This window comes from Moschus berezovskii, chromosome 16, assembly GCF_049115385.1.
Source record: "Moschus berezovskii isolate FMDL1 chromosome 16, NW_MosBer_1.0, whole genome shotgun sequence".
Classification (NCBI taxonomy): domain Eukaryota; kingdom Metazoa; phylum Chordata; class Mammalia; order Artiodactyla; family Moschidae; genus Moschus; species Moschus berezovskii.
This window is the reverse complement of record NC_142475.1, coordinates 23,732,932-23,746,701: the sequence shown is the minus strand read 5'-3', so window position 1 is coordinate 23,746,701 and position 13,770 is coordinate 23,732,932. Positions and strand designations below refer to the sequence as shown.

The window sequence follows — 13,770 nt, the reverse complement described above, 5'->3', positions numbered from 1 at the left end:
ATAGAGGTATTTCAACATCCTTCTGTCAATAATTAATAGAACAAAATCAGTAGGGATACAGAAAAATAACACTCAACTTGACATAATTGATATTTATAGATTACTTCTCCCAATAACAGTTGAATACATATTCTTTTCAAGTACACATGTAACACGTATCAAGATTTATCATACTGTGGACCATAAAACATTAAGTTTTCAAATAGTAGTCATATGTTCTCTAACCACATGGAAAAACATTAGAAATCAGTAACAGATATCTCCAAAAACTCCAACTAACAAAGAAACTAAACTAAGAAACTTCTAAATATTCCATGGGCCAAAGAAGAAATAAAGACAAAGTAATGAATAAAAATACAACATATCAGAACTGTAGATGCAGTTAAAACCGTACACGGGTGAAATTTATAGCACTAAACATCTACCTCAAATACTCATAATTTATGAATTACAACTATAAACAAATGGCTTTCATGTGTGACTTCCCAAGCCAGTAGTCAGTATCACACTATACTTACTTTCTAAGAAACATGTGGATTTCTTCTGAACACTGTGGTACTTTTACTCTAATTTCCTTTGAAGACTAGAAGTTCTCTGCCTTAGAAAATCAACAATTGTGATAATACACAGATTCAAACTGGATTTGAATTTTGGCCAGGATAGAGAAACCCTGCACTTGCTAACCTTTTCTTAAAAAGTTTCTTTTTTCCCCTGTGGTGAAGGAATATTTAGTCACTAAAATATTCCGACTCTTTGGCAACCTCATGGACTTTAGCCCACCAGGCTTCTCTGTCTATGGGTTTCCCAGGCAAGAATACTGGAGTGGGTTGTCATTTCCTTCTCCAATGGTGAAGGAAAAGAACTGCCTATTTCACAAGATTATTTTTAAATAATCACCATGTGCTGATGTTGATGACTAAAAATATAAATGCAAACTGTCATATTTTAGTAATAAAAAATGATTAAAAGTTTTTCTAAAGTTTTATACCTTACCTTGCCACTGGTGATATATCTGCAATTAATTTTAAGAAATTTCTCAGTAAAAGCTTCTTCCTCCTCAGAAGTTGAAGATACAACTCGTGCAGGTCGAATAGCAGTAAAAGTAGATGAGGGAGTTGCTTCTTTTGGGTGGACTACATCAGGAGTCTTTAAAAAAAATAAGATAAAGGCATTTCAGTGAACTAAATAAAACTAAGCACATTATGAAAGCCAAATGAATAGTTTCCCCAGTAAGCACTTTTCCTTCTCATCATATTCTGGAGATCAGCTCAAAATGTTTTTATTATTTTAAAAAAAGGGAAAAAAGTCACTTTTTTTACATTTGGAGAAGATCTCCCTCACAGCTTAAACTTCTATTTTCAGTTACTTCTTTGATGAGAATATATTTATATAATGATATTTTTACAAATATATATATATACACACACATATATATATAAAAATCATCATAAGAATGTTGAAAACCATATCTCTTATATTGCCACCCTAAAGATACACACAATACGCACATACACATTCAGTTGCTCCTGAATCGAATGACTGGTCCTGATCATTTAATAAATCCCACAGGTGTTGGGACAGAGAAAAGGTAGAGTGCTTGTCTGTGAAACCTAGGAATTCAGCAGAATCCATTCACTGAAGAACTTTTTAAAATTTCAAGCTATAATGAGTTTATCAGTAACATTTTACAAGGTATTAATTAGCTGGATCATAGGTTCTTAATTTTTTTGATGACATGGAGCATTTCCACAGTGAAGCCTACAGACCTCCTTTACAGAATGGATTTTTTTTTGAATACTTAAAATAGATGATTACAAAGAAAAATAATTATATTGAAACACAATTATCAAAACACTTTTTAATTGGATATATAGGTATATATGCTTCTTTATTAATACATTAAATAACAAGATCTAGAGATGACTCTTATAATGATAATTTTGAAGTACATGGCCATAGACAACAGTCTGTGATATCTACAGCAATACTAAATTGATTTGAAAATATGTGAGTTCTGCTGGGGACAAAGTCACTGTATGTCTGGTGCTTTACTGCAGTTTACTGCTTATACTCTTAATCCTTAAAAATGTTAGATTTCACTTAAAATTTTTTATATCTAAGTTCATAGAACTCATAGTTCTCCCAAAGATCAGTATTATGTACAAAAGTTAGACGATCAGACAGGTGCCTTTTAATCTCTGTTTTAAATACCTCTAACAAAAGCATTTCATGTCTTATGAGTAAATTCACAATAACTTATAAAACAGTTTTCATATAACAGCAAGGTTTGTCAGAGTTTTGAACTAAAACCTGCCACACTGTACTTAATACCTAATAGTTATGACTTGTCCTTTTGAAATAATAAACAAGACTGCTTCTTCATCAATCTCACAGACTTTTATACACTTGAAAAGAACTACCAAATTTTAACATAACTTTTCCTACTCTAATAAGTAGATCTAATTTCTTAAGCCTAGATGAGCAAAGAAATTTTAGACTTCCTTTCTAAATTTCATATGCCCTTCCTAAAATGGAGGTTTGAATCCCAAACACTTGAGCAGATATTCATCAGATATTTTTGAAGATAGACCAGTTAAGAACACTGTAAAACAACTACATTTAATATACTATAGCTATATTTTTTAAAAATCTAAAATGAAATTGTATTTTAATGCTGCATGACACTGTAAATCATTATTATCAATCTTTTCATTTTATGATGCAAATTATTAACTTCCCATTCATCCTGATGCATCTGGCAGTACTGTATCTAAGAGTTTTGTATCATATATAAATTCATTTAGCACAAGTAAATAAGGGACATTAATAATAATATTAATTGGAACCTTTATATTTACGTGTTATAAAAACCATAAGGCACATACTAGTGCCTTAATTTACTTTTATTTATTTTTCCATTACCTTAATTTTTGAGTAAACTTATGCTTGGCCAAATTCAGTAACTTGCCCAGTGAGTAAGATGAAGCTAAGATGAAAACCCACATTGCCAACAAATCAACTAGTGAGCTTAACTAGAATACTATGTACTTTCCATTTCAAATAGTCTTCTATATGACTGTGTGCACAGGAGGGAAAAGTTAATACAAAGACATCAGAAAGTCCCCTGCAAGTTGGCACAAAATTACAAATAAAGTTTGTGATGTTGTTCACTTATTCTCAAATCAGGTGACAACATCATCTACTATATAACCGTATTATTCACAAAAACTGTGTGTACCTTGTTACACTGTAAAATATTTCCCTTAAAAATAGACCTCAAAGAACAAGTTTGCGGTTGTTACATCACAGTCTCAAATTCTATTATACAACTCAGTATCATTAACAATTCCGATTTGTCAATGTAATCCTATTAAAAATAACACAGATTAGTTTAACAAATGCTTCAAGTACAGCACAAAGAGTAGTTCTTTAAAAGAAATCAAAATTGTTTGGAGGAATCAAAATCAGACTTCATTTTAACTCACACACATACTGATGCAAAGCATCAGCATCTCTGTATTTCTGTGAATTCATAAATTCTGTTTCTTAATAAGGTGATTTTGAGGCTTACTTGAGTGCTTTCTGAAGCTCCTTTGTGCAATTTTGCTTTAGCCACAAGGGATGGAAAAGTTCTTAAAAATATAGAATTAAAAATTATCAAGCCTCAATAATCACTTCAATTGTTCAAACGTGCAAAAGCAAAGCAATTTTATGACAAGTGACCCAAAAAGGCCATCTGTTTTTCTATTCAGTACGAGTAAGTATTATATGATTTGTAGACTATTATTATAAATCATTATCATAAGCTAATTAGCAACTACAAACTCTCCTTTTCCCATGCTGCCTTGGCTTTATGGAGGTTTTGCCCTTTAGTGACTGAAAATATGTAGAAATGTTTGTTCTCCGGTAACACATAGTTTAAGGTATATAAAATTTGAGGAGGAAAAGCCATACAAGGCACAGAAATACCAACATTTTATTTCATACAACATAAATAATATAATCTACAAGAAATGTTATTTTTAAAGCAATGTACATTTCTTAACCAATAAATATGATGGGTACCATTTATTTCATATAAATTATTATGCTTAATTATCACTCTCAGAATTTAAACTCCACTCCTTAAAAATTTGAGGCTTTTAAAAGAAACTAAAATATAATACAAATAAAAAATGAAAATACTAAAGTGAAGAAAAATTTAAATGCAATTTTATGTGCTGTACTTGGGATTTTGGATCTTGCTTTGAACTTTTTAGCAACCAGGTTAAAAAGCAAAGAAGAATCAGTTTTTAAATTCTAATTATGAAAACAATGCTCCCTTTCAGAATCTAAAGAAAACTCTTACTCAGTAATTTAACTATTTGTGATGTTACAAATGTAGAGGTTTCTTCTATATAAAGAACTGCTTTCCTAAAATCTACATAAATACTAAGTCCTAATATGAAGTTTTCACATATTTCAAATATAAAATTTTGTTCTAAGAATATAAGACTAAGTTATAATTAGATCACCATCATTTAAAAAGCACATCTTAAAAATTGTAACTCCCTAGGATGGAATCACCGACTCTGTGGACATGAGTTTGAGTGAACTCCGGGAGTTTGGTGATGGACAGGGAGGCCTGGCGTGCTGTGATTCATGGGGTCGCGGAGAGTTGGACACTACTGAGCTACTGAACAGAACTGAACTGAACTGAATATACTTGCCTTGAGAATCCCATGAACAGTATCAAAAGGCAAAATGATAGGATACAGAATGAAGAATTCCCCAGGTCGGTAGGTGCCCAGTATGCTACTGGAGATCAGTGGAGAAACAACTCCAGAAAGAATGAAGGGATGGAGCCAAAGCGAAACAAATACCCAGTTGTAGATGTGACTGGTGATAAAAGCAAGGTCAGATGCTGTAAAGAGCAATACTGCATAGGAACCTAGAATGTTAGGTCCATGAATCAAGGCAAATCGGAAGTGGTCAAACAGGAGATGGCAAGAGTGAACATAGACATTCTAGGAATCAGTGAACTAAAATGGACTGGAATGGGTGAATTTAACTCAGATGACCATTATGTCTACTACTGTGGGCAGGAATCCCTTAGAAGAAATGCAGTAGCCATCAGGGTCAACAAAAGAGTCCGAAATGCAGTACTTGGATGCAATCTTAAAAACGACAGAATGATCTCTGTTCGTTTCCAAGGCAAACCATTCAATATTACAATAATCCAAGTCTATGCCCCAACCAGTAATGCTGAAGAAGCCGAAGTTGAACAGTTCTATGAAGACCTCCAAGACCTTTTAGAACTAACACCCAAAAAAGATGTCCTTTTCATTATAGGGGACTGGAATGCAAAAGTAGGAAGTCAAGAAACACCTGGAGTAACAGGCAAATTTGGCCTTGGAGCACAAAATGAAGCACAGCAAAGGCTAATAGAGTTTTGCCAAGAGAACGCACTGGTCATAGCAAACACCCTCTTCCAACAACACAAGAGAAGACTCTACACAAGGACATCACCAGATGGTCAACACCGAAATCAGACTGATTATATTCTTTGCAGCCAAAGATGGAGAAGCTCTATAGTTACCAAAACAGGACCAGGAGCTGACTGTGGCTCAGATCATGAACTCCTTATTGCCAAATTCAGACTTAAATTGAAGAAAGTAGGGAAAACCACTAGACCATTCAGATATGACCTCAATCAAATCCCTTATGATTATACAGTAGAAGTAAGAAATAGATTTAAGTGTCTAGATCTGATAGATAGAATGCCAGATGAACTATGGACAGAGGTTCATGACATTGTACAGGAGATAGGGACCAAGACCATCCCCACGGAAAAGAAACGCAAGAAAGCAAAATGGCTGTCTGAGGAGGCCTTACAATAGCTGTGAAAAGAAGAGAAGCGAAAAGCAAAGGAGAAAAGGAAAGATATAAGCATCTGAATGCAGAGTTCCAAAGAATAGCAAGGAGAGATAAGCCTTCCTCAGTGATCGATGCAAAGAAATAGAGGAAAACAACAGAATAGGAAAAACAAGAGATATCTTCAAGAAAATTAGAGATATCAAGGGAACGTTTCATGCAAAGATGGGCTCGATAAAGGACAGAAATGGTATGGACCTAACAGAAGCAGAAGATATTAAGAAGAGGTGGTAAGAATACACAGAAGAACTGTACAAAAAAGATCTTCACGACTAAGATAGTCACGATGGCGTGATCATTCACCTGGAGCCAGACATCTTGGAATGTGAAGTGCAGTGGGCCTTAGAGAGCATCACTACGAACAAAGCTAGTGGAGGTGATGGAATTCCAATTGAGCTATTTCAAATCTTGAAAGATGATGCTGTGAAAGTTCTGCATTCAATATTTCAGCAAATTTGGAAAACTCAGCAGTGGCACAGGACTGGAAAAGGTCAGTCTTCATTCCAATCCCAAAGAAAGGGAATGCCAAAGAATGCTCAAACTACCGCACAACTGCACTCATCTCACACGCTACAAAAGTCATGCTCAAAATTCTCCAAGCCAGGCTTCAGCAATATGTGAACTGTGAAATTCCAGATGTTCAAGCAGGTTTTAGAAAAGATAGAGGCACCAGAGATCAAATTGCCAACATCCGCTGGATCATGGAGAAAGCAAGAGAGTTCCAGAAAAACATCTATTTCTGCTTCATTGACTATGCCAAAGCCTTTGACTGTGTCGATCACAATAAACTGTGGAACAATCTGAAAGAGATGGGAATCCCAGACCATCTGACCTGCCTCTTGAGAAACCTGTATGCAGGTCAGGAAGCAACAGTTAGAACTGGACATGGAACAACAGACTGCTTCCAAATAGGAAAAGGAGTATGTCAAGGTTGTATATTGTCACCCTGCTTATTTAACTTATATGCAGAGTACATCATGAGGAACGCTGGGCTGGAAGAAGCACAAGCTGGAATCAAGATTGCTGGGAGAAATATCAATAACCTCAGATATGCAGATGACACTACCCTTATGGCAGAAAGTGAAGAGGAACTCAAAAGCCTCTTGATGAAAGTGAAAGAGGAGAGTGAAAAGGTTGGCTTGAAGCTCAACATTCAGAAAATGAAGATCATGGCATCTGATCCCATCACTTCATGGGAAATAGATGGGGAAACAGTGGAAACAGTGTCAGACTTTATTTTGGGGGGCTCCAAAATCACTGCAGATGCTGATTGCAGCCATGAAATTAAAAGACACTTACTCCTTGGAAGGAAAGTTATGACCAACCTTGATAGCATATTAAAAAGCAGAGACATTACTTTTCCAATCAAGGTCCGTCTAGTCAAGGCTATGGTTTTTCCCGTGGTCATGTATGGATGTGAGAGTTGGACCGTGAATAAAGCTGATCGCTGAAGAAGTGATGCTTTTGAACTGTGGTGCTGGAGAAGACTCTTGAGATTCCCTTGGACTGCATGGAGATCCAACCAGTCCATTCTAAAGGAGATCAATCCTGGGTGTTCATTGGAAGGACTGATGCTAAAGCTGAAACTCCAATACTTTGGCCACCTCATGCGAAGAGTTGACTCACTGGAAAAGAATCTGATGCTAGGAAGGATTGCGGGTGGGAGGTGATGGGGACGACAGAGAATGAGATGGCTGGATGGCATCATCGACTCGATGGAGGTGAGTTTGAGTGAACTCCGGGAGTTGGTGATGGACAGGGAGGCCTGGTGTGCTGTGATTCATGGGGTCGCAAAGAGTCGGACACGACTGAGCGACTGAACTGAACTGTACTGAACTGAATAAGCTCCTGGTTTTTAAATTAAGTTTAAAAGCACCAAAGCTAAATTATATTATACAATATGTAGATAATATACAATTCATGTGTTATTTATACATTTGGCATTTATAGTTAACTTTATTTTAATATAATATGTAACATAAGTTTATGTTTATTATTTAACAAAGTATATGTTACATATTTACATATGAAAATTTAATTTAAAAGCATGCAAGTTAAAATAATAATTTATATATATAATATATAATAGGTAAAATATACTTCACATGTACATATTTTAGGGATTTAAAATTTATTATTGGTTTAAATATATAATAGTATTAAAAAAGACAGAAGAAGCAGGGAGTAAAGAGGAAGGGAAAGAGAGGGGAGAGGAATGTTTGTAACTAGTTTAAGGATGGCATATATGAGTACAATTTTTGAAGCATATGCTGTATTTAATCTCTTCAACCCACATTGATATTTCTAACTAAAATTTTTTTAACTTCCTGCATCTGTGCTATGATTTAACTTTTCAGGTATATAAGTTCAATATGTCAATGAATTATGTGCTTAGTTTGATTAAAATAGAGAGAGGTTTATTTTATTAGATACCACATATATTGTCAAGATCCCCAAAACTCTGTAAGAAATTAACATCACTCTTTTATATATCTTCTCATCTATACCTGAAGAAAATAGTCACTGAATGTCTTCTAAAAAAAAATGTTATTTGACTAGAGTTAGAAAATCTTCTACAGCTTCCTGACTAAACTCTGTGATTCTCTTTAAATTTTATAAAAGGCAAATTTATGGGTTCACTGTATCACCCAAGAAGATATGCTAAAGTCCTAACCCTCTTCCTCAGAATGTGACCTTATTTTGAAATCAGGTTTTCACAGATGAAGTTAAGCTGAAGTCATACAGGAGTAGAGTGGACCCTTAATCCAACTTAACTGGTTTCTTTATCTGAAGAGGAGACCGCTATGTGAAGGCACAAACACACAGGGAGAAGACAGCCACGTGACTACAAAGGCAGAAACTGGAGTGATCTAACAAGACAAAGAATGACAAGGATTGTGGGTAAACACCAGATGCTAGAGGAGGCAAGGAAGGACCCTCCCTCGTAAGGAGATACCATACCCCTGCCAACATCTTGATTCCAGATGTCTAGTCTCTAGAACTGCGAGGTAAATTTCTTATTTAAACCACCCATTTTGTGATCCTTTGTCACAGCAATTCTAGGAAACGAATACAGGCAAGTAATTTTTTCAGATATAAAAACAGAAGAGCAATATATTAAAGAGTCCAGAGAACCTTATATTGGGAGTAAAGAAGAAACAAAGCAATATTTTTGTTCACCTTTTAATCATTCTAAGCAATACTTTTGAATCATCTGCTTTACTTTTATTTTTGCTTTGTTAAGCAATAATTTGCTATATTACTTCCACACAGCTCTTTACTACAAACTTTCTAGTTTCTACAACTTGTGCACAAATATTTTAAGATTGTATGTTTCAATCTCAGAGAATGCATACTGCTGATCCTTAAGCTTTAATCAATTAGTTCAAAAAGTGATTAAGAATGTAACATGAAATCTGAATGCAGACTGTCAGGATTTAAATCTCAGCTTTACCACTCATTAAGTATGTGACGTATATAAATTACTCATTCTCTCTATGCTATAGCTTCCTCAATAATAAATGCATGGTAAGTACTTTTAAAATATTAACAGTAACTGCAGCAACATAATTGTTTATGCTTAAAAAGAAGCTTTTAGTGTGTCTGAACTCTATTAATACTTTATATATTTTCTCCTGTAAGACCTTCTAGGCCTCCCATAGAATCTCACAGAAGTTTTTCAAAATTGTATTTTCTTACTACCATGAAATATAATTTGAAAATTATATTTCTTTAACATATTAGAAGTACTCTTCTTTTCTTATTTTTCACTTAAGAGTACACTAGAGAGTGTTTTATATTAAGGAAAATACAGCTATCTACTGTCCCATTCTTCAGTGGAATATATTAACATAAAGAAGAAATTAAAAGTTATTTAAAATCATGTCACTTTTACATATTACTTATGTTAAACATTCGGAGAAGGCAATGGCAAGCCACTCCAGTACTCTTGCCTAGAAAATTCCATGGATGGAGGAGCCTGGTAGGCTGCAGTCCGTGGGGTCGCTAAGGGTCGGGGACACGACTGAGCGACTTCACTTTCACTTTTCACTTTCCACTTTCACACGTTGGAGAAGGAAATGGCAACCCACTCCAGTGTTCTTGCCTGGAGAATCCCAGGGAAGGGGGAGCCTGGTGGGCTTCCGTCTATGGGGTCACACAGAGTCGGACACGACTGAAGTGACTTAGTAGTAGTAGTAGTATGTTAAACATTTTTCCTCTGAATTCTATACTGAGTATATCACACTAGCAGCTCTAGCCTAAAATGACATTAGTATAATAAATAAATTTTAAGATGCATAGAAGAGAAATCAAAGGAGGTAAACAAAGAAGGTTTCTATATTTATAAAAGAATGACAGATTAAAAAAAATTTTTTTAAGAAATGTTCACAGTACAAAAGTGATAGGTCTTACTACATTCACAATGATTAAATATTACCTATCTTTAGGAGCTGGGTCCAAATATTTACTGAGCAACAGTAGTTTCTGAGTTACCAATTTCCAGCTATAAAGTGAAAATTCAAAAAACATGGACTCTGGACTAACCTGCCTTGGAATCCTGATTCAGACACTAGCAAATTGAGTGATAGACACAGAGTATTTGATCTTTCTCCCTCAGCTTCCTCATGTATAAAATAAGTACTGTACTGTTAATTTACCGGAAGAAACAGATGGCTCACCAATCTGAATGATTTTAGGAGAGTATAATAATAGAACTGATTACAAAGGTATGCAGTGTATACGAAAATTTAGGGCAAACAACAACAGAGGCTTCATTATCACCCTTAGGCCCAAAGAAGTAAGGGAGACAGACAAACAGGGAGGACTCGGTGAAAACGGTCATATGACAAGAAATGAGCTGCTGAAGAAGGCAGCCACTCTGGAGTGGCCCCGTAGGAAGACAGCTGAATAAATATGCTCCTCCTCTGTTCCTCTTATCTTCTGTTAATGTTCTCAGAAGACCAAAACCAACAGAAACAAAAGGTCAAGGTGGCCCATCCATGATGCAGGCTACCACCTGAAAGGATGAAGAAGGATGTAGAATAGGTCTACAGGGAAAAGCAAAGACAGCCAGGCCAGGCGCTTATCTCTTAAGTTTGAGGTTAGGCTTAGATGGTGATTCTTTTAAACTGCTTAGAATTTTATGTGACACATAGTAAATTTTAGCTCTTTATCATATATTTACTCTCACTTTCATTCTATCTTCTTCCACATTTCTTTATCAATATATAAAAACATGAGGGGGGACTGTCTGATAATTCCCAAAGATTATATTTCATATAAAAATAAAATATTAAAAACCCCACTGAGATCCTTTATGTTAATAACATTTTAGCCTTATAAATAAGCCGTTAAAAAGCTAAACATTCAGGAAACCAATCAGTGAATATTAGAAAATATACACTTTTGACAATTTATGGGAAAACATATTAAAAAACTAATAAACAATATTTGAATTAATATAATACAGATGAATTATATCAAATAAAACATAAGATCATAAAATCCTTGCTTCTAAGGAACTTACACACAGAGTGTGGGAAATATACATTCAATAATTACAATATAGAGACAGAAGCACTTGAGATATTGTATATAAAAAGTCACATGGGAATATTATCTGAGAGGCTAGTAATGAATATATTTCTAGCTTTAAAAAGATATAACTAAAGTTTATAAAATTACTGTTCAAAAGAATTATTTCTGACGACTGCCCACAATCAGACAGTAGGTGATGACTATCACTTGGGTAAAGGGAACTTCAAGAACTCATGTTTCTTACCGTTTTCCTGGATTCATCTCAGGGAGAAAGAATTTACTCATATGACTAGTCATATTAGAGGACACTCTGGGGCCACCTCTGACAGAAGCTGAGACACTAAAGTTTAAAAACATTTCACGGCTCTACTGTTCTTTCCCTCTCTTTTACCAATATGGCAAAGTGAAGAAGACAGCATTTTCAGGTAGGTTTTATTGCTCTCTTGAGCTTTAGCACTCTCTTCTCTTTGATCTTATGACTTTCAATAAAGCCACTTAGTAGGCAGATTTGGGTTAAAGCAAAGGACAAGAAAAGGACCCCACCGGTTTCTAGTCAGACAAAATGCTATAGTCAAGCTTTTCACAATTTTGTTTTAGACTACGGAACACAAGCTAAATTAACCTAACCTAAGGTTACACTTGGAGAAGGAAACGGTAACCCACTCCAGTATTCTTGCCTGGAGAATCCCATGGACGGAGAAGCCTGGTAGGCTACAGTCCACGGGGTCGCAAAGAGTCGGACACGACTGAGCGACTGAACGGAACGGAAGGTTACACTACTCTCCTTTGTCATTGCCCTTTATGAATACATCTCTTTGTTAAGGCCCATGAGAAAACGGTATGGCCATGTTCAAAAAGGTATTCCTGCATCGTTTGGTCCAGTAATACCTATCATTAGAACCTCACTTCCATTTTCATCGATGATGAGAATAAATGTAATATATCCCTTTCATGGGCTTCCCTGGTGGCTCACACTGTAAGAAATCTGCCTGCAATGCAGGAGACCTGGGTTTGATCCCTGGGTCAGGAAGATGCCCTGAAGAAGGGAATGGCTACCCACTCTAGTATTCTTACCTGGAGAATTCCATGGACAGAGCAGCCTGGTGGGCTACAGTCCATGGGGTCACAAAGGTACAGTGTTGTCATTTTTATAAGATAGCCAACATGATATTATATGATTAACTTATTAAATATTTAAATTATTATTTAAATATTTAATATCAATTAAATTTAAATTATTATGACATTTATAAATTATTATATGATATTTATAAAAGGGCTGATGAATATCTTTGGATTACTACCACCACTAACAGTAAGTTAATTTAAGCGGTCTGATTTAATAAGAATGTTTCACTTTAAAAATTGGGACTTACAAATTTAATTAACAAAATTAGGTAACATTTTATTCTAGCCATAGTCAAACTAAGATTAAATAATGATGATATATATACAGTGCCATTTCCTGATAGCTCTGTAAAGAAGGGAAACTTACAGTGGTCTTCTCAAATTCTGCCTCGGACGATGTTGGTGACAGAGGACTTATGGGGCTTAGAGATGGAGAGCTCTCAACACTGGAGACATATTCAGGATCAGGAACATATAAAACCTGAAAGAAAACATTCACATAAAGATTCAGTCAAATTAAAATGTTAATAATCAGATGGTGTTCTCTAAGAAAACACCATTAACAATATCCTTCAGAAATAAATTTAAAAAATTAAAACTTTCAGATTAAAAAAAAGTATGATTACTGAAATAATCTTTAACAAAGTTTAAAAAGATTCAAATTTAATTTAGATAGGTTTGATAACACAGACTGTGGGTGATAGTGAAGGGAAACAATGATCCTGATAAATTATGGGTGTTCCTCTTAAAGGACAATTTGGGAACAGCCAGCAAAGTTTAAAATGCACACATTCTTTAACTGAGCCATTTTACGTCTAGGATTTCACTTTATAGATATACCTGAATATAAAGAAAAATATACAAACAAGAGTGTTCCTTAAGCAACGTTTACAATAGCAAAAAAAGCAGAAAACCTAAAGTTTACTGTGCTGAGTTAAATCATAATACAAGCATACTTTGTTTTACTGTGCATCACCTTACTGTGCTCCACACATACTACGTTTTTACAGATTGAAAATCTGCAGCAATCCTGAGTCAAGCAAGTCTATCAGTGCCATTTTCCAACAGCATTTGCTCATTTTCTGTCTGTGTGTTACAATTAGGTAATCCCTGAAATATTTCAAACATTTTACTACTATTATGTTTGTTATGCTAATATGAGATCAGTGACTACTACAAAAAAATTATGAC

At 34.9% G+C, this 13,770-nt stretch overlaps 1 protein-coding gene across 6 annotated transcripts in view; it reads right to left on the bottom strand.

Moving 5' to 3' along the window:
* Nucleotides 1-13,770, bottom strand: part of OXR1 (oxidation resistance 1) — a 523,569-nt gene that overhangs the window by 61,012 nt on the left and 448,787 nt on the right. For all 6 annotated transcript variants that reach the window (XM_088844755.1, XM_088844753.1, XM_088844756.1 and 3 more), the window contains 2 exons: nt 12,947-13,060; nt 994-1,146 (listed from right to left, as the gene is read on the bottom strand). In XM_088844755.1, coding sequence (XP_088700881.1) covers nt 994-1,146; nt 12,947-13,060 — 267 coding nt within the window. The remainder of the gene's footprint in view (nt 1-993; nt 1,147-12,946; nt 13,061-13,770) is intronic.